General features: G+C 38.2%; 1 protein-coding gene across 7 annotated transcripts in view; it reads left to right on the plus strand.

Annotated features, from left to right (window-relative positions):
• The window catches only part of HELZ (helicase with zinc finger), an 87,731-nt gene that overhangs the window by 20,891 nt on the left and 45,428 nt on the right, over positions 1 to 21,412 (plus strand). For all 7 annotated transcript variants that reach the window (XM_057418550.1, XM_057418553.1, XM_057418555.1 and 4 more), the window contains 9 exons: positions 1,342 to 1,466; positions 3,885 to 3,941; positions 4,751 to 4,799; positions 5,208 to 5,283; positions 8,189 to 8,387; positions 9,481 to 9,588; positions 10,089 to 10,386; positions 13,676 to 13,943; positions 19,283 to 19,616. In XM_057418550.1, coding sequence (XP_057274533.1) covers positions 1,342 to 1,466; positions 3,885 to 3,941; positions 4,751 to 4,799; positions 5,208 to 5,283; positions 8,189 to 8,387; positions 9,481 to 9,588; positions 10,089 to 10,386; positions 13,676 to 13,943; positions 19,283 to 19,616 — 1,514 coding nt within the window. The remainder of the gene's footprint in view (positions 1 to 1,341; positions 1,467 to 3,884; positions 3,942 to 4,750; positions 4,800 to 5,207; positions 5,284 to 8,188; positions 8,388 to 9,480; positions 9,589 to 10,088; positions 10,387 to 13,675; positions 13,944 to 19,282; positions 19,617 to 21,412) is intronic.

Genomic DNA, 21,412 nt, shown 5'->3' on the forward strand with positions numbered 1-21,412 from the left:
TCCACAAATCTTTACCAAAAGATACTGGTCGATGTGTTGTGTAAGTTTTTATGTGCAACTGTATGTTTTAGCTTGGTGATCCTGTGCAGTTAATGATACGAAAGATCGTAATTGGACATCCAGTCTTCGAGGTTAAAATAGCAAACTGTCAGACATGTTAAAGCTATTTCTGGCGCGGCTCCTTCTGATTTGGGAAGTAAGCTCTATTTTTGGAAACGTGGTCAGTATCGTCAGAGTGGTGAATTCAGACTGATCTTTGAGGAACTTTAGAGACAGGGTTTAGTTACCGTTTCATTCTGAAGGGATGCTGAGTTGTTTTTATGTAACTGTTTTGCGGGACTGTTTTTTCTTGCCCTTTGTGTTAATGGTGCGAGCGGCTGTTGAGTGAGGAGTTTTGATTTATTATTCTCAGATGTAATCCTGAAGTTATGGTGAATGTAAAATTCCTGTTAGCATTGACAGGAGTTGTTTGCATCTGCATGAGTAGTGGTATGAACACAGACATTGATGTTGCCTGCAATAACAGTAATATATGTTATAATTCTGTAATTTTAAACAACTGTCCAGCCTTCTTTTCAACTCACATGCTTAGCTTACTAGCTTTTTAGTCACTCTGGCATTTCATTTTCTGGACAGGTAATATATATGATTAAGTGTTATTCCTGCTTGTCTGAAGCACGTCTATATCGTGAAATAAATCCTTTCACTGTTGCAAGTGTCAATGAAAGTGTCTGTTTGGCAGCTATCTGATCCAGTGCTAGAAAGCATGAGGAAAGTTTTCTGTTACACAGAGCCTGTAAATTTCTAGACTCAAACAATCGTTCCTATATCCTGCACTTTACAGTGTAAGTGAATAAAAGCCCTTTTAAAGTCGCAGGAATTGACCACGAGGAGGTTAGCTATATTTGGAAACGACAGGGCATGTTTTTTTGTGGGCATGAATGGATCTTCCTGAGCATGTTTGTGTTACTGAGAGGTTGTTGGTTGCTATTTATTTTTTACCCTTTCTGTGAAGAGGAGGTTCTTTGTGTGTGTGTCAGATATTTGAATTTAACCTTCCCATATTTAATTTTTGTCTATTTTAGCATGTAAACATGACAGCCTTTTTTGAGCTCATGTACAGCTTGTACAGCTTTTCTTAGATGGTGGGAGACAAGCTTCAAGTTAATATTAGACAAGAACAAGTAATACTTACTTTAATCCAAGACTTTTCTTCCCAAGAAGCCATAGGTCAACCCAAGTTTCAGACTTTATTTTCATGTTAAAGATGAAGGAAAACTGTATATAGTTTAATTAAATGTATACTGTGATGAAGCTAATAGCTGCTGATTTGTGTTGCAGTGCTGGGAGAGGGGCTGGCCAAGGGAGATGGATCTTTCCGTGCAGTGCTCTGCTGCATGCATCTTAAAGGGAAGCTGCAAATTGTGTCTAATGTTCTTTCCAAATCACTGATGGGTGAATCACTGGTAAGTGGGTTTGTTGCAATCTGTATAATTTAAAATGCAGTTTTGTATTTACTTTTTTTAAACAATGTGTGTAATAATGAACTTCTGTAAGGCTGCAGCTAAAATGAATTGTATGAAAACCACAATAATTAAGTGTATGGGCACACATATTTCAGCAGGATACCTCGGCTGTTGCATTAGCACTGTTTTAGAGGTGTTGATTCTTGGTTGCTGGCCTGAATCCTCAGGGAATACAAAAGAATTTTTGTATTTATGGGACTGACTAGAATAATGTAAATCTCAAACTGTTGCTTACTTTGTTAAAGTTGCACCTAACATCATATGGTTTTAAGCAGAAAAGTGATTGATAGGACTTTTAAATAACTAGAACATGATAAGTTGTAAGAGAGCATGAAAAGCCTTTCAGAAAAAAACCCAGACCTGTGTATTTCCAGATGAAGATAAAGGTTTGAGTTCAGAGCTTCTATCTTACCCTTCAACTGTGAAAACATGTAAGGATGCTTTTAACCCCATTCAGTTAGTAACTGTTGTGACTCATGTGACTACTCATATGGGAACAATTAAGGACAGTCTTCACAGGATAGTGTCCTTTTTATTTCTGTAATCTAGATTAAATAGCATGCAGTTTGTCACCATGAACTGCTGGTGATGCTAAATCCAGAAATGTGGTTATATTATAGCACAGACGAGCATTCCTCTGGTCAGACCATGAGGAATGTCTAAGTGACATCAGAAACTGTGGTAGGAGAGCCTATTACCTTGAAATTGGATCATGTCTCTTATACCTTAGTGCTTAACTTAATCAAGAGGTTGTTTCTAAGAGGCAGTTCTGTTTGTCTGGTATGTATCCTGAATTCCCTTCCCCCCCTGCCATTGGCTATTTTTACATAAAGAAAAGGGGTTTTACTTTGTTTAGCTCATGTTTTCTAATGAAAAAATGCTTCATTGAAAAATTCCTGGTGAGGTCAAAAGAAACTTGCCTGCAGGGAAAACCCAGTAAAATAGCCAGAAGCTCCCTATCACAGGAAGTGCATAGTGCCCTTGTTTAGAGCTCTTATGCAAATAAAGTTACTTAGCCTCCAATTCCAGAGTGTTGTCCGAAAGCAGAATTTGAGGTTTTTACAAGCTTTAGGTTGTAAGACACAGTTGTTTTCAGTAGGAATATTAAAATCAGCAACTGATTTACTGACTCGTGCCATTGTATGAGAGAAGAAATGAAAGTCAGTTTTGGAATGAATTTATTGAAGGGTTGGAATCCATCCAGTTTCCTCCCCAGTGACTTAAGAGAGTGATTCGTGTTAACATTTTATCCTCTAATATGTTTAAGCTGAATTTGCAGCTGTCTGCTGAAGAAGTAAAAAATCAGTTTGCAAAAAGCCTAAATGTGAGAATTGTTGAGTTTGTAAGTTTTCAGCAAAGAGCAATTTCTACTCCTCAGTAGCACAATCAAAAGTCTAACAAATGTGCTAGCACTTAATTAAGTTTCTGTAAGAGATGACTGAAATAAAAACCACAGCTCTGGCTTCCTTTAATCAAAGTTTTGGCTTACTTGTGTGTGAAGTCATTACACTTAGCTACATATTTCAGATAAACTCAGTTTTGAAGGATTTTTACTTCACATGCAATATGAATATGCAGTTACTTTTAGTTACATGGCTAATCCTTGCTTTTTAGTGAAAACTCTGAAAATCATTTAGTCTACATCAGAGCAGAAAGAGTTATGAAACTGTAGAAACTAGTAGTTTGTAAAGTGCGTCCTTAAGAAGAAAGGGATCCATCACTGCAACTACAGTGAAACTTTATTGTATTACTTTAGAGCCAAAGCATTTCAGTAACCGTAGCATACAGTTCATGTATAGTGCTTTCCAGTAGTAGCTTACAAAGTGCTCTGTGAAGACAGTCAGTATCACTGTCCCCGTTTTGCAGATTGGAAACTGGGGCATGGAGAGGTGAAGCGACCTGCCTAAGGTCACCCAGCAGGCCAGCAGCTCAAGCTGATGACAGAGCGCAGATCTCCTGAGACCTTGTCCATGGCTACTCTGCATGTAGAGTACTGCTCTGCAGGGTAGCAATCAATAAATACTGTAGCTATTAATATTTGTCTTGAGTGGCAGCTGAACTTCCTGAGAAACTTTTTATTCTCCCAAGTTGCTCTGAACACTCTGCTCTCCTGCATTGACCTGTATTGATACTTCCCGTAAGTCTAGTGCTGGTTTTGGCCATTGTAGAATCCCCTTTTTCACTCTGATGTTTGCTCAGTGTTATGTAGTAGGTCATTTATAATTGTGCTTTCCAAGTCAAACTCATTTTTCCTTCTCGCCCTTCTCTGTGGTGGTGGGGGGGAATGAACTTAGTTGCTGTGGTTTAATGCATGTTAACATTTGTTTGAAGTATTAATATTCTTTCTCCCCCCACCAGAACGGGATGGTAACTAAAGATCTGACACGACTGAAAACACTTCTTGCTGAAACGGAGGTAATAATGAGCATATTAGTGGAAAACTAATGAGCAGTACCTGAAAAAGCTGAAAGCCCCAGGAGATCCAGGCTCAGTGTGAACATACTGGTTCAAACAGCAGTGTTTCCACTGGTCTCTTGGACTTTACCACCTACCTATCCAGGAGCCTTCATCACAATCTTGCATGATCCATGAGAAAGTAGAGGAAGTTGCTAATATGTTGTGGACTTTCTTGAAGTAGAAAGCAGAAAGAATTCAAAGCATTTAGATCTGCATTATTTATGTATTTATTGTATTTTTCTATGTTGGAAATGATTCTGAAATAATAAACATGACACAGTGCCCGCTCAGTCACCTTTTTTTTGTATTAGGGGTTAATCTGTCATTTCTACTGATTAAATTGCCACTTCCTCTCGCCCCAGCCCCCCAGTGCTTTGTCATTGATATGGGCTTTATTTTTAGTGTAGATTTAAAGCTGAAAGACATCTTAATACAGTTCAGACTTGTGGCCTTTTAAAAGCTTCACTGCAGGCCACATTGAAATGATCACAGGGTGGAATTTAGACTTGTAAAAATCTCTCAGATTTTCATATAGCAATGACTACACTTGGTGTTCCTGTCAGAATTCCTTTTATCAGTGGCTGCAATCCAATTAGGTTAATATGAAATTTATGTTTATGACTGAAAGTGATTTCAGACTTCTGATAATATTTCTGTATTGGTTGTTCTGAAACACGTTTTGACAGCAGAGAAGCCAGAGCGGTTCTTGTTGATGATATTTTTCTGTGTTCCTTTATAACTGTGGGGTTTTTTTTATATAATTGTAGGCAGCTGGTAAAGTACCATCAGGATATCATGTAGAAGATTTAGAAGAAGGTATGTAACTCAGTTCTAACACTGCTTTATTTTGTAGTGAGAAGACTTGGATTCTGCTGAGTACTCAGCACTGCATAGTAATCAAAAAACAAAAAGGGGGCTTGACTATCATGATGAGCCCTTGGGGTTGAGGTAGAATTACCTCATCACTGACTGAATTTGGAGGCAGAAGTTTCTATTTACTGCTAGAAGTGCTCTATCACAGCATGCTCTATACTGCACATTGTTAGAAAATTGCCTTCATAACCTTTGGACCTTTGTCTATGTTAATTTGTTAGGATTGAAACTTAATTGTTGGTGGATAATTTTGCCTTGTGGACAAATACATTTTGGGTTGGAGTTTAGAGACAGTTACTATCTGACTCACTGGCAATTAGAGAAGTAACCAAAGTCTTGCCTCCTCTGCAGGGTCCCGGGATGGCTGGCACTTCCGCCCTCCACCCCGGGGAGTCACAAGCAGTGAAGAATATACACTATGTAAAAGGTAAAGTCATTGCTTTATATCGCCATTCTCCAAGGGACTGTAACGTTTCTTCTGTTACTTAGCTGCTGACAGAATGATTAAGAGGTCAGGAAAATGAAAGTGCTTGTTAGAACAAGAGTTGATGTGTTCACAGATATTTTTTGAAGGATCAGTTTATCTGGAAGTCCTTCAGTTTATAAAATGGAAGAGTGTGGTTTGAGGGCCATTTTTCTAGTGACAGGTCAGCATGTGTCTTCTTCCCTTCCCTTTTCTTATTTGTGATAAAATAAGTAGGCTTTGTTGATAGATGTGCTTTGTCTCCAGATGAAAAAAGTGTTTGTAGAACTTTCCTCCAGATCTCATTAATTCCATTCTGCATAAGCTGAAATACATGGAGTTACTTCGCTCAAAATCTGGTGGCTTCTGTTGGAGTTTCTCCTCCTTGTCTTTTTCAGTTGTCAAGTCAATATTGCCTGTAGTTTGCGTTATTAATTGTCAATATTTGAATAAAACTGTATTAATATAGATGGGGAGGAACCATCAGTATGCACTTGATTCTGCAATACATGTAACTGATGCAAATAAGTTATTTTAGAAACATCAGCAAGAATCTGACTTGGTTTTTAAATGACACAACTGAATTGCTGAATTTGGGCTATTTTTTGGCGTGATTTTCTAGAGGTGTTAAGTGTTGGCATCTCTTCCTGGCTTTTATGATATCTGGTGCATATTCAGCACTTTTGAAAAAGCAGATATTTACAGTTTCTAGTTCCTGATGATTGTCTGTTGAGTAGCATCTATACCATGTTTCTGTTGAGTAACATCCATACCAGCCCTTGCTCTGAAACATTTTTCCACTGAAGCTGTAATTAGCTTTATGCACACTGTTAACCCTTGCAGTGAGAAGGATGTGCCTTACTCAGCAAATCCATGTGGACCGTATCATTCTGACCATGAAATTTAGTTCCTTATGAGGAGGCAGTTACAGATACTGAATAAGAATTCTTGAAGCTGTGGTTTGTTTTCCTCCTGTGTGCTGTAAAGCTGTGGGAGTACAGCATATTTATTCTAGATAATGAAGCTGTGGAATTGCAGGAGGTATTAAATAAGAAACTAAAAATGAGGAAAAAATAGTGCCTGTTAAAAATATGAACAATGAGAATGTGGAAAACTTGCATAATGATGACGAATGCTAAGGTAATATGCTTTCCAGTTAAATAATGAAAAGGAAAACCACTTGATTTTAAACCTCATAATAAGAACAGGTCAACAATTTTTTATGCTTGCCCTCTATTTACTTTGGGCCATGAAAATCGTAATTGTACTTTAGCATACTAATGCAGGGGTGAATTGGAAAATTTACAATAAAAATACTGAAAACGAAAATATTTTAATTCAGAATAAGGAGTATAGCTTTAGAACACCTTTAGTGACATCATGATATATATCATGCTATTTTACTTGCAATTTGGGCATGCAAACCTTTAAATACTTAAACAGTTCTTAAAGGAAGAGTATATGCCAAATGATAACCACTGATACAAGGGTGGCCTAGATATCCAGGTAATTTTGCTGCAAGTTTTTCACACCACAGTCAGGTGTTATTTGTTTTTTGTCAGCATAGCTCAAAGTTCACATTCTAATTCATGTTGCATTACATAATGCATTTACTATGGAAAGGTTATGCACTCACTGGTCCCCTTCTGCTGTCTTCATCAATGATGTGGGGTCCTGACTTGCTGTATGATTCTTGGTGCATCATTTCTTTTTTGTATGGTAACTCACCACTGTAGGAAGAGATTCTTAGTGTAATTATATACATAGATATCCACATGAAATTTAAGTACAGGTGTGTCTACCAACTTTCTATAAACTTAACATCCTGACAGAGGCCATCCTGCCTGACTTTATTTGTAATAAATGTGATGCTTAAATTAATTCTGTATAGTCTCCTTATGCAAAACAAATAAATCAGATTCCTGGCCTGGTGTTAATTCTGTATATCCACTGCTCTCTTAGAACTGTCAGAAGTTACCCCTCCCATTTTATTCTTCATTTTGTCATCTGTTTTTTAAGTGGTTCAGTTTTGAAGAATGCTGAAGGTGCAGCTGCTGCTGTTTTATAATTTTAATACAAAGTTTAATTAGAAAAATCGTTCCCAAGTTAGAGGCATTTGCCCAGACTTGCAATAAATCCTGAGAACTGGAATGCTTAAATGTGTATAAGTGCTTGGAATGATGCATTAGCACATGCCATTAAATTAAAAATGTAATACTTGAACAAATCCTTTACCTCTGCAAAAAATAGATCCTTTTGGTCTGATACACCCTTTGCAAAGAAGAGGATTAAACCTTTTCCTTGAGAGGTGATGTGTGTGTAGGTGTATTTAGTAGAAAGGACCATGTGATGTCACTGTTGCTCTAGGAAAAACTGCTGAATGAGTATTTATCAGCTAATAACATAACTATTGGAGGAACTCATGTTGTATCTTCCCTTTGCTCCTGATGAACAGTGTTTTATTCATATTAATACCGGGTCTAGTCATTTCAGGGGTAGTCCGTGATCTCATTGTGTTAATTGCTGTGCCCTTGATTCTTTCCTCGTTGAAGCTGGAGATTTCTTAAGAAGACATCTGTCCCCTACATTTAAAAGAAATCTGATATACTCTTCCAGGCTTCAGTGCACGAGAGGCTGCTGCCTCTCTTCCAAAATGCTGGGTACATATATATATATATATATATATATATATATATATATATATATATATATATATATCTCCAGATTAGTTCATGTGAACTAGACTGCCTACAGTTCTGCGAGAGAGACTTAAAGAAGCTTGAAAAGTATAATTTTGGTAATTTTGTTTGTTTTTTTTAATTGGAGACAAGAAGTTTTAAGTCTTAATCATGTTTCCTATTTTATGTAGATTTTTAGAGCAAGGGATCTGCAGGTACGGTGCACAGTGTACTTCAGCACATTCCCAGGAAGAGCTAACAGAATGGCAGAAACGATATGCGTCCCGCTTGATCAGATTAAAACAGCAGAAGGAAAACAAGCAGTGTTCGGGCAGTTATATGGAAACCTTGATTGAGAAATGGATGAACTCGTTATCTCCTGAGAAAGTGGTAAGGAAAATATACTGCTTCCCCCTATGTGCTCATATTTAAAACTAACAGATGTGCCTGGTTTTGGCAGTTAATATCAGAGCTGGTTGAATTTCTCCTTACCAAGAAAGCGTCCAACCGATTTGCTCCCCTTTCCATCCTGCCCTGTGTCTTTTTGCAAAGATACCAGAGACTTAAGCTGATATCTGCAAGTGTACTCATTCTTTTCAGGAATTCAGTAGAGTGTGTGAATTACAGCTTGTAGGTTAATTGCAGCTCATTAATTTTGCATATTTACTCTTCCCAGTGCACGGTGGGTCAGCCAAGTCTCATGGTATTGTTCCTGTTCCTTGACTAGATGGCAGAACTTACTAAACTGGGAACAATAAATGGCAAGGCTTGATGGAGAATACTCTTGCTTGGGCATAGCTCCTTTTCTTTGTTGCAGCTGCAGGCACTTGTATGTAGAGCAGCCAATCCCCAAAATGTTTAAAACAGTTTGTAGACCAGAGTGTGGGATATGGATATGATCAAACTTAGCAGCCATTTGGAATACCAAAGGAAGTTTTTGTCGCATTGGACCAGCTCTACTCACCAGTGACCCTAAGGAGTTTTCAGTCCATCTATTGTTGATTAAAATCCAGGAAGAGCAGACTTTCTGCAAAGTCCATTAATGAGTAGAAAGCCTCATTCTAGTTTCCTGGTGTCTCTGGTAGTCTTATTCATGTCATGAGATCGGGGTTTTCTGGAAATTGAAGTCTTCGGGCCTTGTTTTACTAGATCCTTCTTTCCAAACCAAATCTTGTTCTGCTTTAAACGTTTACAATTAAGCTGGTTTTTGAAAGTCAAGTCCTGCAGTTAATTGTCCTTAAATGGTTACATTCTTCACTTACATAGTATGACCTAGCAGATTTGGCTTGCTTGTCTCTCTGAATTAGCACTTACTTTCATTAATGTGAAAGTCACTTCACAGGACTTGCATCAATCCTTCAAGTAGATAGGTAGGAAACCATTTTTTTCCATTTCCTATTAAAAATTACTACCTTTCTCTGATTATTTTTATTTTGATACTACCTGTAGAAGTTTAACATTATCTTCTTTTGTTTTAATCTAGCTTAGTGAATGTGTAGAAGGAGTGAGAGTAGAACATAATCCTGAGCTATCGGTAACTGTCACAACCAAAAAGTCCCATCAGACGTGGACATTTGCTCTCACTTGCAAGGTAGGACTACTTATCTTTTGAAAATGAGTCTGTAATAACTAGAATGTAACCCATAAACTTTTATGTTATTAAGTTTCCAATTGCATAATTCCTCTTAAAAGAGAGAAACTTCCTAGCACCATCCCTTCTCTCTGTCTTCCCAGCAACTCTGGTGATCATGTACTGAGAGCACTGGAACAGGTTGCCCAGGGGGGTTGTGGAGTCTTCCACATTGGAGATATTCAAGGCCCGCCTGGACAAGTTCCTGTGTGATGTACTCTAGGTTACCCTGCTCTTGCAGGGGGGTTGGACTAGATGATCTTTTGAGGTCCCTTCCAACCCTTGGGATTCTGTGATTCTGTGACTGGCCAGGTTTCTGGAAAGTAGGCAGGACTCCTATCTGCTCTGGGAATCTGAAGTTCTTATAAGCTCTTGTTATCTGATTGCATGTGATTATAGTCCTGAAATAATTTCAGGCTTCTCGTGTGCTGTCATTTCAACCTCTGCCTTTTTCTTTATAGCCTGCAAGAATGCTGTATCGAGTGGCATTGCTTTACGATGCCCATCGCCCACATTTTAGTATCGTTGCAATATCTGCTGGAGACAGCACTACCCAGGTATCCCAGGAAGTTCCAGAAAACTGTCAGGAATGGATAGGAGGAAAGATGGTCCAGAATGGAATAGATCATTATATATACAAAGTCAGTATAGCATTTAACACAGAAATCTTTGGAACTTTTCGCCAAACTGTTGTGTTTGACTTTGGATTAGAGCCAGTCCTCATGCAACGAGTAATGATTGATGCTGCTTCAACTGAAGGTAATGTATTAAAAATTCTATTTGGAATAGAGAAACATTTCATGCTGTTGTCTTCTCTTTTGCAGTTACGGGCAGAACAGCATCTGTATTAACAGCTAATGAATATGTTTCACTGTATCTTATGTTCATCATGTGTGTGAATATAAATAGTAGACAAAAGCTTCAGAGGGTGTAAATAAGGCAGATGACTAGAGTATGACTGTTATGGCTCCTAAATCTTGACAAAATGATGGGAATTTCTGGTTTGGTATATTTTATAAACCATTTTGATGTATCCCTGTCCATGGCAGGAGGGTTGGAACTAGCTGATTAAGGTCCTCTCCAATCCTAACTATTATATGATTCTATGTCTGAAGGCAGCACTGGAAGTTTAAGTGTTTAAGTGTTTATAATTGTTCTTGTACTGATGAAAATGTTAAAAACATAGAAAAAGGTTGCTAAAGAGATGAAGTGTTTCTGTGTAAGAAAACACCTGGTAATTCTTTCATTAGTTTAAGCAGACTATTTGAGTTGTGTGTGGAGTTTTTGTTTGGTTTATTTCCCTCCCCTTCTGATATCTGACTAGGGTTGTCAAAAGCAAGAGGGAAAGTGTAGACTTGTAACTCAGTGAGTTGCTGTTGACATAAATGTTGAAAATATAAAGGAAGTGTAACTTTATTTTTGCATGTGTTGCAAGAAAAAAAACCCTGGACTCTATGTTACTGTAAGGGTTGTATTCTGTTTATGAAACTGATGAGTGCCTCTCAGTTCAAACCTGAAATAACTCTTATCAGGAAGATGTCAGTGAATTGAAAGATGTTTGAAGAGGTGCAAAAAAGAAGGAAGTACTTTGATTTATGGTTAAAAGGTAAAGAGAGCTAAATGTAGGTCACTGTGTCACTTGGCAGCAAGCAAGGGGGTGGAATAGTGTGGTAGTTTTTAATGAGATCTTGAGAGATAAAAACACAAAAGAAGCAGAACTGTAGCACCGGGGTCTAAGCAGGAAAAAGAAGGAAAAAAGATGTAACTAAGAAAATAGTGGTTTTCTGTTCTGGCGTCTATTTTCAAGAACAGGCTAACATTTGCAACATTAACAAAAAGAAACTATAAATAGCAAATACCAAAGATCATGAACTGATCTTTCAGATGACCCAAGTACTTGTAGCCAAGAGCAGGAAGACCGTACAAGCTGTAATGTCTCTTGAAGCTGAGGACATTGCATTGCGAATGTGAAACTGCTTAGAAGCAAGGCTGTGGTCTTTTCGGGAACTATTATATGGTCTCCATTTAAAGATGTGGGTAACCACAGCTGACAGGCTTCCAAAGACATTGAGTTTGTGGAGAATACATGTCCTTTTATTGTAAACCTGTTTAAGATCAAGAGAACCAAGCCGTAACAGTCAGAGTTACTGTCAAACCAGTCTGTGGTCTGGGTCCTTGTTGGCTTAAATTACTAACCAAAGAGATCCAAGGAATAGTCAAGTCCATATGAAAGCGGTGGATGAAGTTGAAATAGCACTCTAGCATTAGATACTGATACTTCCTTTTCACATACTGCTTGTCTGTGTGCAGAGGGATACTGAAGTCTTCAAGCAGGTTCTTACTAATATTTGTTTCAAATGGAAAGAGTGCTGGGTGCTTTACAGATAAATGTAGGGAGAATATTCTGGGCTTTTTGCTAAGCTAATCTAAGAAATGTGTAAGCAGGCAAGTGAAAGGGATAACTGTTGGATGTGTGTCCAATTCCGTTGTTTCTTTTAGTATATATGAATTGGGATCTCACGGAAGTGCTTTTCAAACAGCAAAAGAAGTCTCTATAGTTCCATGTAATTCAGGGTCCTGTCCAGTTACCTAAAAAGGAAAGAAAGGTCAATGTTAAAATATTTTAATGGAGGAGCTTCCTTTATGCATTTTGAAATCTTTATTTGCCAGGGGAAAAAAGAAAAGAAAAAAAAGAACTCGGAGAAGCTTTCTGTGCTCTGAGAATGTACAAAATGCTCTTTAAGAAAGGGTCACGGTATGCACAATCTGTGCCAGGAACTGTTTGTGTCAGGCTTCCAGTGGAAGCCTCTCAAGTACTGGAAATTAAATGGCTGTCATTCCAGCAAACAAGGACTCCATCCCAGCATAATTACTGAGCTTTTTGATTGAGGTATGGTTAGTATGAGAAATCAGTTACGGTAAAATGATTTCAAACACAGAAGCCACACAAACGTAGACTTTTTCTTGCCATACAACTACCATGGTTCAAGCTCGAGGTAAATATTTAAGTGTGGCTTGTTGATGAACACATGAGATTAGTAAAATAAACTACATTCCTGTAGCTGTAGTCAAGCTAAGATTTCTTTGCCTAAAATGCTGGTTTCCTTCTTCTTAGAATAAAGACAGCCAAGACGATGTTAAGTATCTAATTTGAATTTGAAAATGTCTTTTTTGCACATTTTTCAGCGTTGGTGTGATATCCTGGATACCCATCTTAAATCTTATTCAGACATAATACATTAAGATATCATAGCCTCACTAGAAATGCCAAATATTTCCAGCTCTGCAATTTAACTGCAATTTTGTTAACTGATGCACTGTTGTCATAGTGTTTTTGTGGTGTTAATGGATATATTTTGGGTGGCTGTAGACAATGCTTGTTTGTCTGCTACTCATTTAAGCTATGTGGTCTCTGAAATGAGGATATACTGAAAAATTATTTTCCTTTTATTTTACTAACTTTGTATTTAACTATATATATATGTTAGGTTACATTGCCAAAGTTTTGCCTAGCAAACTCAATTCAGCTATAGAATAAAGCTGTCTGCAGCCTTTTTTTAAAGGCTTTCACACTCGCAAATTCAATGATCCCTGACCAGCTAGTTTTATCAGTTTGATTTTATTACCTTCTAAATTTTATAGTATATATTGTAAGGTTCTTCACTCCTTTATATTTTTGAAGTGAGATGTTGTTGCCATTAGGCTTTGAAAGCACATTGTGATGCCAAGTCCTTCAAAGTAGCTTGTGATTATTAAAATATAAGTGCTTTCCTTCTTTGTCTATATTAATTTGATTTCCTATCTATAGAATATTTTATGATATTGTTTGAGACCCTGCTTATTCTTTGTATATACCTGAAAAACAGGGATGGTAAGTACCAACAATGAACTTACTAAAGCTGTTGTAAGCAGAGGAGACTTTTACCTACATTTCATTCATTGTCTCTAACAGGATTGTTTTCAGTAGAGCTTACTTATTTTTAAATCAAACCCAAGCACAAATGGAGTTTGAACTTACTTCCTTTCCCTGTTATGTGTCTACATCTAGATCTTGAATACCTGATGCATGCACGGCAACAGCTACTAACCACAGCTAAGCGTTGGGATTCTACTTCTAAGACTATTGTAGAATTTGAGCCTAATGAAACTACTGAATTGGAGAAGAGCCTTCTTTCCAGATACCAAATCCCTCTGTCTGCTGACCAGTTATTTACACAATCTGTCCTGGACAAATCATTGACCAAGACCAACTATCAGTCACGGCTCCATGACCTCCTTTATATTGAGGAAATAGCACAGTATAAGGAAGTTAGCAAGTAAGTGATACCTTTATAACTTATTTCTTCGATATTTCTTGGTGTCCTGTTGAAATGAGGATGGCAACTTTTGTCATTAAATCTACGTGCTTGGTTAAGGTACTGAGTTTTCCTGGTTCTTTGAAATGAATTTGAGTCCGAGTCTGGAAATAGTAACTAATTTAAAACAAACAGTATGTATTAGTGCCTCTGTGGAGGCACCAAACAGGAATGTTGTGTTAATGTCTGGATAATAATTTTTTTTTTTTTTTAGAGATTTTTGTCTCTATACAAAAATAAATAAGAGCCATATATTTGTTCCTTGGTGAAAGTAGGCTATAGCAAAGAAACATGCAAAGTCTTTGTAGAAAGGGTTGAATTGTGTGTGGATCAAGCTCTGATTTTACAATGATGTGGCAGCTGACTTCATTGTATTTATTCTCTAAATAGACTGAAACTGAGCTTCTGAATAAAAGTTCCTAATAAAAGGCTCATAGTATACATCGTTTGTGTTGTTCTGTCTTTAGGTACTACGTACATAGCACCCAACTGGATTAGCTGCACAAACAAATACAGAGTTAGGAAAAGGATGTGTATTTCCCATGTATAGACTCTCACAGGGCTGTTTTCTGCAGTTTGATATTTGTGGTTCACAATTTTGCCTGCACTCACGTGGTACAAAAGAGTTTTAAACTGTTGCACTACTCAGAACGGACAGTCAAAGGGTGTAACTTCCCTTTAACCTAACTCAGTAGCAGATTTAATTCTATCCATGAGGTAAGTCCCAAATCAGAAATGTCTTTAAGACAAACAGTCATGAAGATACAGAGGTTCAGCTGAACCACTTCTCTAGAATTCAGGAAGAAAATACTATGAGTAGTTGTATTTCTAATGCTTTGACAGCTGAAAAATGGTTCAGTTTCTTTTTTGTATCTCAGATGGAGGGCAGTGTATTTGAACTATTTTTCTTCATATCTTTCATCACTGCTGTGCTCTGCTCGTGAGCTGCAATCTAATATATGGAAGAATCATGTTTGAACACTGTTTTCAGCATACAGTAATGTTCTCCGTCATACATATTTATAATCAGGTTGACTTTTCTATGGCTTTTTAAACAGAAGTGAGTTTAAAGGAAACATTATGAAATATGGCAAAGGAGTAAACAGTATATTTACTGAGTGAATGTTCACATTGAGAATTACACTCATGCCTCATAGGAGGCAATCCCAGGCACAGCTACGGGTTGGGTAAAGAAGAGATTCAGAGCAGCCCTGCAGAGAAGGACTTGGGGGTGCTGGTGGATGAGAAAATGAACATGAGCCGGCTTCAGTGTGCACTTGCAGCCCAGAAAGCAACCGTATCCTGGGCTGCATCAAAAGGAGCGTGACCAGCAGGTCAAAGGAGGTGATCCTGCCCAAAGGATCTCTGCTCTTGTGAGACCTCACCTGGAGCATTGTGTGCAGTTCTGGTGTCTTCAACATAAAAAGGACATGGAACTGTTGGAACAAGTCCAGAGGAGGCCACGAGGATGATCAGGGGCTGGAGCACCTCCTGTATGAAGACAGGCTGAGGAAGTTGGGGCTGTTCAGCCTGGAGAAGAGAAGCTGCGTGGAGACCTCATAGCAGCCTTCCAGTATCTGAAGGGGGCCTACAGGGATGCTGGGGAGGGACTCTTCATTAGGGATTGTAGTGACAGGACAAGGGGTAATGGGTTCAAACTTAAACAGGGGAAGTTTAGATTGGATCTAAGGAGGAAATTCTTTCCTGTTAGGGTGGTGAGGCACTGGAATGGGTTGCCCAGGGAGGTTGTGAATGCTCCATCCCTGGTAGTGTTCAGGACCAGGTTGGATGAGGCCTTGGGTGAGATGTTTTAGTGTGAGGTGTCCCTGCCCATGGCAGGGGGTTGGAACTGGATGATCTTAAGGTCCTTTCCAGCCCTAACTGTTCTATGATTCTATGAAACCAGAAAGTAGCGTGCCTGTAGAAATGAGAGAAAAGCAAGTGTATCCTGCATGTAATGCTTCTCCTTTGGACAATTTGGGGCAGTGATAAGTTATTGCTCTTCTTTTACTGCCTAGTAGATTAATAGAAATAAGTTTGAATAATGTTCTTGTAATCTTCTGTTTTGATGGTGGTGATGACAGAAATACTCTTTTGATCTTGTAGCTGACCCACTTTATTGCAACGAGGCTCAAACTAGCACACTCTTCTGATCCTCTGCGGCTAAGATCACACACTTGGTATTCTCTAGTGAAGCGTCAGGGTTGCAAGCCTAGAAACGGGCCCAGAAATACAAACACAAGTGGGTTGTGGTACCTCTGAAGTTGTGCTACGATTGAAAATGTGGATGAGCTGCTGCTCTCTGATGGGTTTGTGTATGTGTATTGTAACAGTAGTAAGTAGGGTTGTCAGCGTGGCCTCTTAAGATGAGACTGGAATAATATGAGTGTCTGCAGTTCAGGCTGAAGTGCAGTGTTGGGTTTTAAGAATGTTGATGATGTCTCACTTTCTAGGAAAACACTGTCTCAGCCTTTATGTGGGATCATCTGAGTGGAACAACTGAAAATCGTGGGAGGAAGGTTGCAATGGCTTTAAAAGCCTTGAACTCAGTGATAAGGGAGCTCATTCTGGGTAGGCTTGGAGAGCTTTACTTTAAATCATAGTTATTTTAATATTTCCAGAGGTGTTTATAAAAATTACTCCACATTAGTACATCATAAAATAGAGTAATAAGGGAGCCAGTGCTGTCTTGTTTCTGAATGCAAGCATACTCTAAAGGAAAAGCAAAACAATGTTGATCTTGATACTGGTTTGGGAAAGGGTTGCCCTACGTGATGGTTTTAAAGACCTTCCTTTCTCTCTCTCTTGCACATTCAAAAGAAAAACATGTAAGTGTTGGAGTGGCTGGAACTCTGTGTGTATTTTCTCATATGGACATTAAGGAGTGTGTGGTGTGACATACAGCTCCTTCCATGCAGAATTGTAGAGCAGATTTATCCTAAAGGCTGTGAAAACTTAAAGCACTGGCTTTGATGGAAAGTAAATTTGCTTTTGTCATTACTGTATATTACATTTATCAATACATAGGGAAGTGTCACACTGCATGCCCAGTCTTAGCTCCACATGTGTGAATGTGCGAGCAAATGTGTTAAATGCCCTTTTAAGAAAGGTGTTACATGGGGTGTTATTCAGAATGGGTTTAATTGCCTTTTTTTTATTGTTTGCATTGGTACTGGATGGATTTATGATTTATGAAGTCTTTCTTTACTTTCTGTGGTTTTAAATATGAGCAACAGGCTGGGTTTTCTTAGCTGGTTTCATTAGCACTGCAATTAGGCTGGATTTTTGTGGTGCTTAAGAGAAAACATAAGTATTTGTTTGATTTGTATAAGCCTGACCGAAAACCTCTTTTTGTATAAACCAGTAAAATAGTGGTGAGGAATGGATGAAAGAAGCAACTTCTGATTTTTTATATCTAATTCTTAGAGGTTTTTGTAGTTTAACAATTTGCCAGAAGGTGTCAGCTTGCTCACTGGAAATTGCTTTACACTCTCTAAGCCTTCGACTCCCTTTAGCGCAGCAGAGGCAGTTCAGTCATGAAGACACTAACTTGTGCCTTATCTCAGAATGGTAATACTGGTAATACTGTGTTCCAGCACATGTTTGCAAATCTGACCTTAAGAACAAGCTGAAGCACGTTCAGCAGCAGAGGAATTCAACTTTAGGAAAGTTTTAACAAAATCAGTTCACACTTGCAAGTGATTGTGTCTGAATAATAATGCCAAGCTCTTGGTTTCTGTGTTAAACATTTTCTATAGTATTTTAACTGTCATCTGCATGAGGTATGAGCTGGTTTAGATGATGCTAACTTGCTGATAGCTCCTTTGGAATAGTGCAGCACTCATATAGAAGAAAGCTTGGGTTTTTCTTTAGTTTTGGGTTTGTATTTTTTAAGCACATGTGGAGATTGGGTTGCACCTAATTCTAATGAAGTACATGCTTTTCAGTGATTGCTTTAACTGTAACCTGGGCAGTAACATCTGTGGTTAGGGATGGACTGAACAAACCCATGCTCACTAAGAAACATGTTGTGCTTTTTGAGTGGAGGAGTGTGAAATTTGGATTTCATTTACTGCCCATGTTCTGCAGAGAAGCAAGTACCACGAGGGGGCAAACTTGCAGTTTTTGTGCAGCACTCATGATTTGCCAGATATGAAAACAATAGCTTTGGTTTGGTAGATCTTTAATTACCAAGTGAGCTCAGATGTTGGATTTTTATTGTTACAGGCTTTTGATTGATATTAAAGGTGTTAAACGATAAATAACCAGTCTATTAGGTTAAAATAAATCTTATAAGAAGAACTGATAAAAACAGTTTGGAAATTATTGTAATAGAATTATTTTTTTCCCCATTATGGTTTGTTTTGTTTTTTTTTTTTACATTTCTGGAAACCTTTGGTTTTCACTCCCCCCCCCGTAATTTGTTGCAAATTCAAGAAACAATTACTGAGAACACTGAATGTTGTTAGTGTGACAGAACTGTTACCTCTTTTATTCTAAAACCAGGTTGAAGCAATCTGTTTAAAACAAACCCCAGCACTCTAGGAAGAGATTGCTGTGTATTGGTGAGAGGTCAATGAAGTGTGCTCATAAGTCACTCCAGTGTGCTCTGCATGTGACTTCTAAGAATGAATTTGGTACATCTGTGATTGCAGGAGGAACTTGCTGCTAGTAGGAATTCTGTGGACAGATGATTTATATGGCTGATGGGATGCTATTCCCCAATTCCAGATAAATTTTTCTTGTAATGCATACGTTCTGATTTATTTTTTCCCTAGAAATTTTAATTGGTCCCTCTGTATTATAGGTATAATAATACCATTTACCTTTTGAGATGTAAATTACCCTCTGTGGTGTGCAGCCTGGAAGAAATAAGTGAAATAAATAGGATCTTCCTCTGTTCTTAGCCTGCACATCTCTCCTTGAATACCTAACATAAGCCTACAAACTATTTAAATAAAAATTGTCTGCTTTGGGGCATGCAGAACAACTCTAATTCACCTTAAACTTCTTTTGGTCTCAGATACTATCTAGTATTTTGATTCTTTCCTGTGAAGGTCTTTTTCGTAAGCTTCTAAGATGTTAATTCTTTCAAATATATGTTTTATAGGCTATAGTCAAAAGGAAAATGTGTGAACATCCAACAGCTATATACTGAGGGAGGGCCAGATTTGCTGTACTTCATGTCCAGAGGTTACACATTCAGAATGCAAGGCAGTGACTGAGTTTTCAGTCTCAATATATGAAATTTCTGAATGTGAGAGGACTTTCCTTCACTGACTCGATGCTTTCTTACTTAGGTTCAACATAAAAGTGCAATTGCAGATAGTAGCAAGCTTCATGCTCACTGGTGTTTCTGGAGGTGCAAAGTACGCCCAAAACGGACAACTTTTTGGCCGCTTCAAGCTCACTGAAACGCTTTCGGAAGACACTTTGGCTGGACGGCTGGTGATGACCAAAGTCAACGCTGTTTATTTATTGCCTGTCACTAAAGAGAAGTCAGCACAGACCCAAGGAACCAAAGAGAAGGTTTATGAAGCAGCTATTGAGGAGAAAACAAAAGATTATATCTTCTTGAGGGTATCCAGGGAATGCTGCGAAGAACTCAATCTTCGGGCAGATTGTGAGATGCAGGTAAGTCTGAGTGGAAGTGCTTTTGGTGTGGGAACTGTTTGCATTGTGTCTGGTTTGGCTCCACACAAACCAATTGCTTTAAGATATGAAAAGGAGTTTTATTGTCAGGGGGGTTGGAACTAGATGATCTTAAGGTCCATTCCAAGCCTAACTATTCTATGATTCTATTCTATACACAGAAAGCAGAGCACGGAGGAGAATTTCAGATAGGTGAAATCTTTCTATACATAAATATACACATACACGTGTGGTTTGCATAGATGAGTCTTACTATTTGAAAGTTAGTACTTTAGAACTGTGATGGTGTAAAAACATGTTTTAGTAAATGTAATTTCTGGCAAAAGCCTTCTGATATATTAGGCCTGCTTGTAGATTTTTGCTGGTGTATCTCATGGTTTTCAGAGTTTGGTTTGTAATGTAACTTGGACATTGGTTTATATTTCTGGTTCAAGTACAAAGCCCTCTGTGGACTTGCAAAGAAAAGCCTTGTCTTATTTTATTTTCCTGCAGGTAGGTGTCTGTGGGTAGCTCATGGGCTTTTCTCCACCAGACCTGCCCAATCTCTCCCCTCTCATCTAAACCCACTGAATATATTGCTTACTCCTGCTGCCTGAACTTTCTCTGGCTTAGTCTCTCTGATGTGGCTTCCATCATTATGTCTGTCATTGCTGTTTTCACCAGAGACCTCAGGAGCCTTTTCTTAATGAAGTCAAAGGAGGGAATTTTTTATTCTTGTGTTTTTTATCAACAAACAAACCAACCCTACAAAAAACAAACCCTAACCCAAACCCCAGCAAAACCAAACCAAAAACCTCTGCTGCTCTTGACATAGCCAGCTCGGTCTTTGATAACTTGCACCTTGGACTCTTTGTTTTGTACCTTTTCAGTCTTTATGTTTGTGTCATTGTGGATTCCATTATTTGTTCCTAGGCCTGAGGTGAGATTAAATTTTAATAAGGTTTCTTGAGGTTACAGCTGGGCCTTGTGCTGCTTTCTGTACCCATATTGAAACAAGGGAATATTGTCCTTCAGTGGAAGAGTCTTTAACTTACAGTACTTCCTTGTTGGAGATAGTGAGGGTTGGTGGGTAAGAGCCACAAGGAAGGTGAATAAATAGTTTTATGTATATCCTGTGTTTCAGAATGATAATACTTGCCTCCATGACTCTTGCTCCACTAACACTTCTATCCAGGACAGATATTTATCTATCTTGGAGGCATTCTGTCACAAAATGAGGATTTGTAACGCTTTTGCTAGAGAAAATGGTGTTAGCAGGAGGATCAGGCTTTTGATTACTTTGCAGTTAACATGGCATGGGTGAGGATACTTTAACTATGTGGGTTGCAAACAATGAATTAGATGTAAATGCATATAAAGGAAGACAAAGCTCTAATGAAGTTAAATACTTAAACTCCTCACCCATCCCCAATGTGTCTGCTGTGGAGCTTATGATTGATCTTGTTACCAAGCAGAAATAACCTCAAATTAAGGCCACTAAAATTGTTGGAAAGGAATGAGTTTTCACCAAAGGATTATCTCCTCCCATTCATTTTGTTTTGGAGAAACATATGTGAGCATCCTAATGTCTTAATTTAGCATGGATAATTGGTCTGGGAAGACTTAGGTTGTTCTGGGCTCTTGGTTTTGTGTTTGTTTTCTTAAAACAATAATTAAACTTACTAATTGATTCTATCAGAGACTCCTCTGGAATGCAAAATGAGCTGGGGCTTCAGAAATGGCTCATTTTGCTTTGAGTTGCTGCCTCAGGTGAAGTTTTATAAGACAATCTATTCTGC

The sequence above is a fragment of the Pezoporus wallicus genome, unplaced genomic scaffold (assembly GCF_028554395.1).
Source record: "Pezoporus wallicus isolate ANWC-B61680 ecotype Strahan unplaced genomic scaffold, APGP_CSIRO_Pwel_v1 contig_3710, whole genome shotgun sequence".
Classification (NCBI taxonomy): domain Eukaryota; kingdom Metazoa; phylum Chordata; class Aves; order Psittaciformes; family Psittacidae; genus Pezoporus; species Pezoporus wallicus.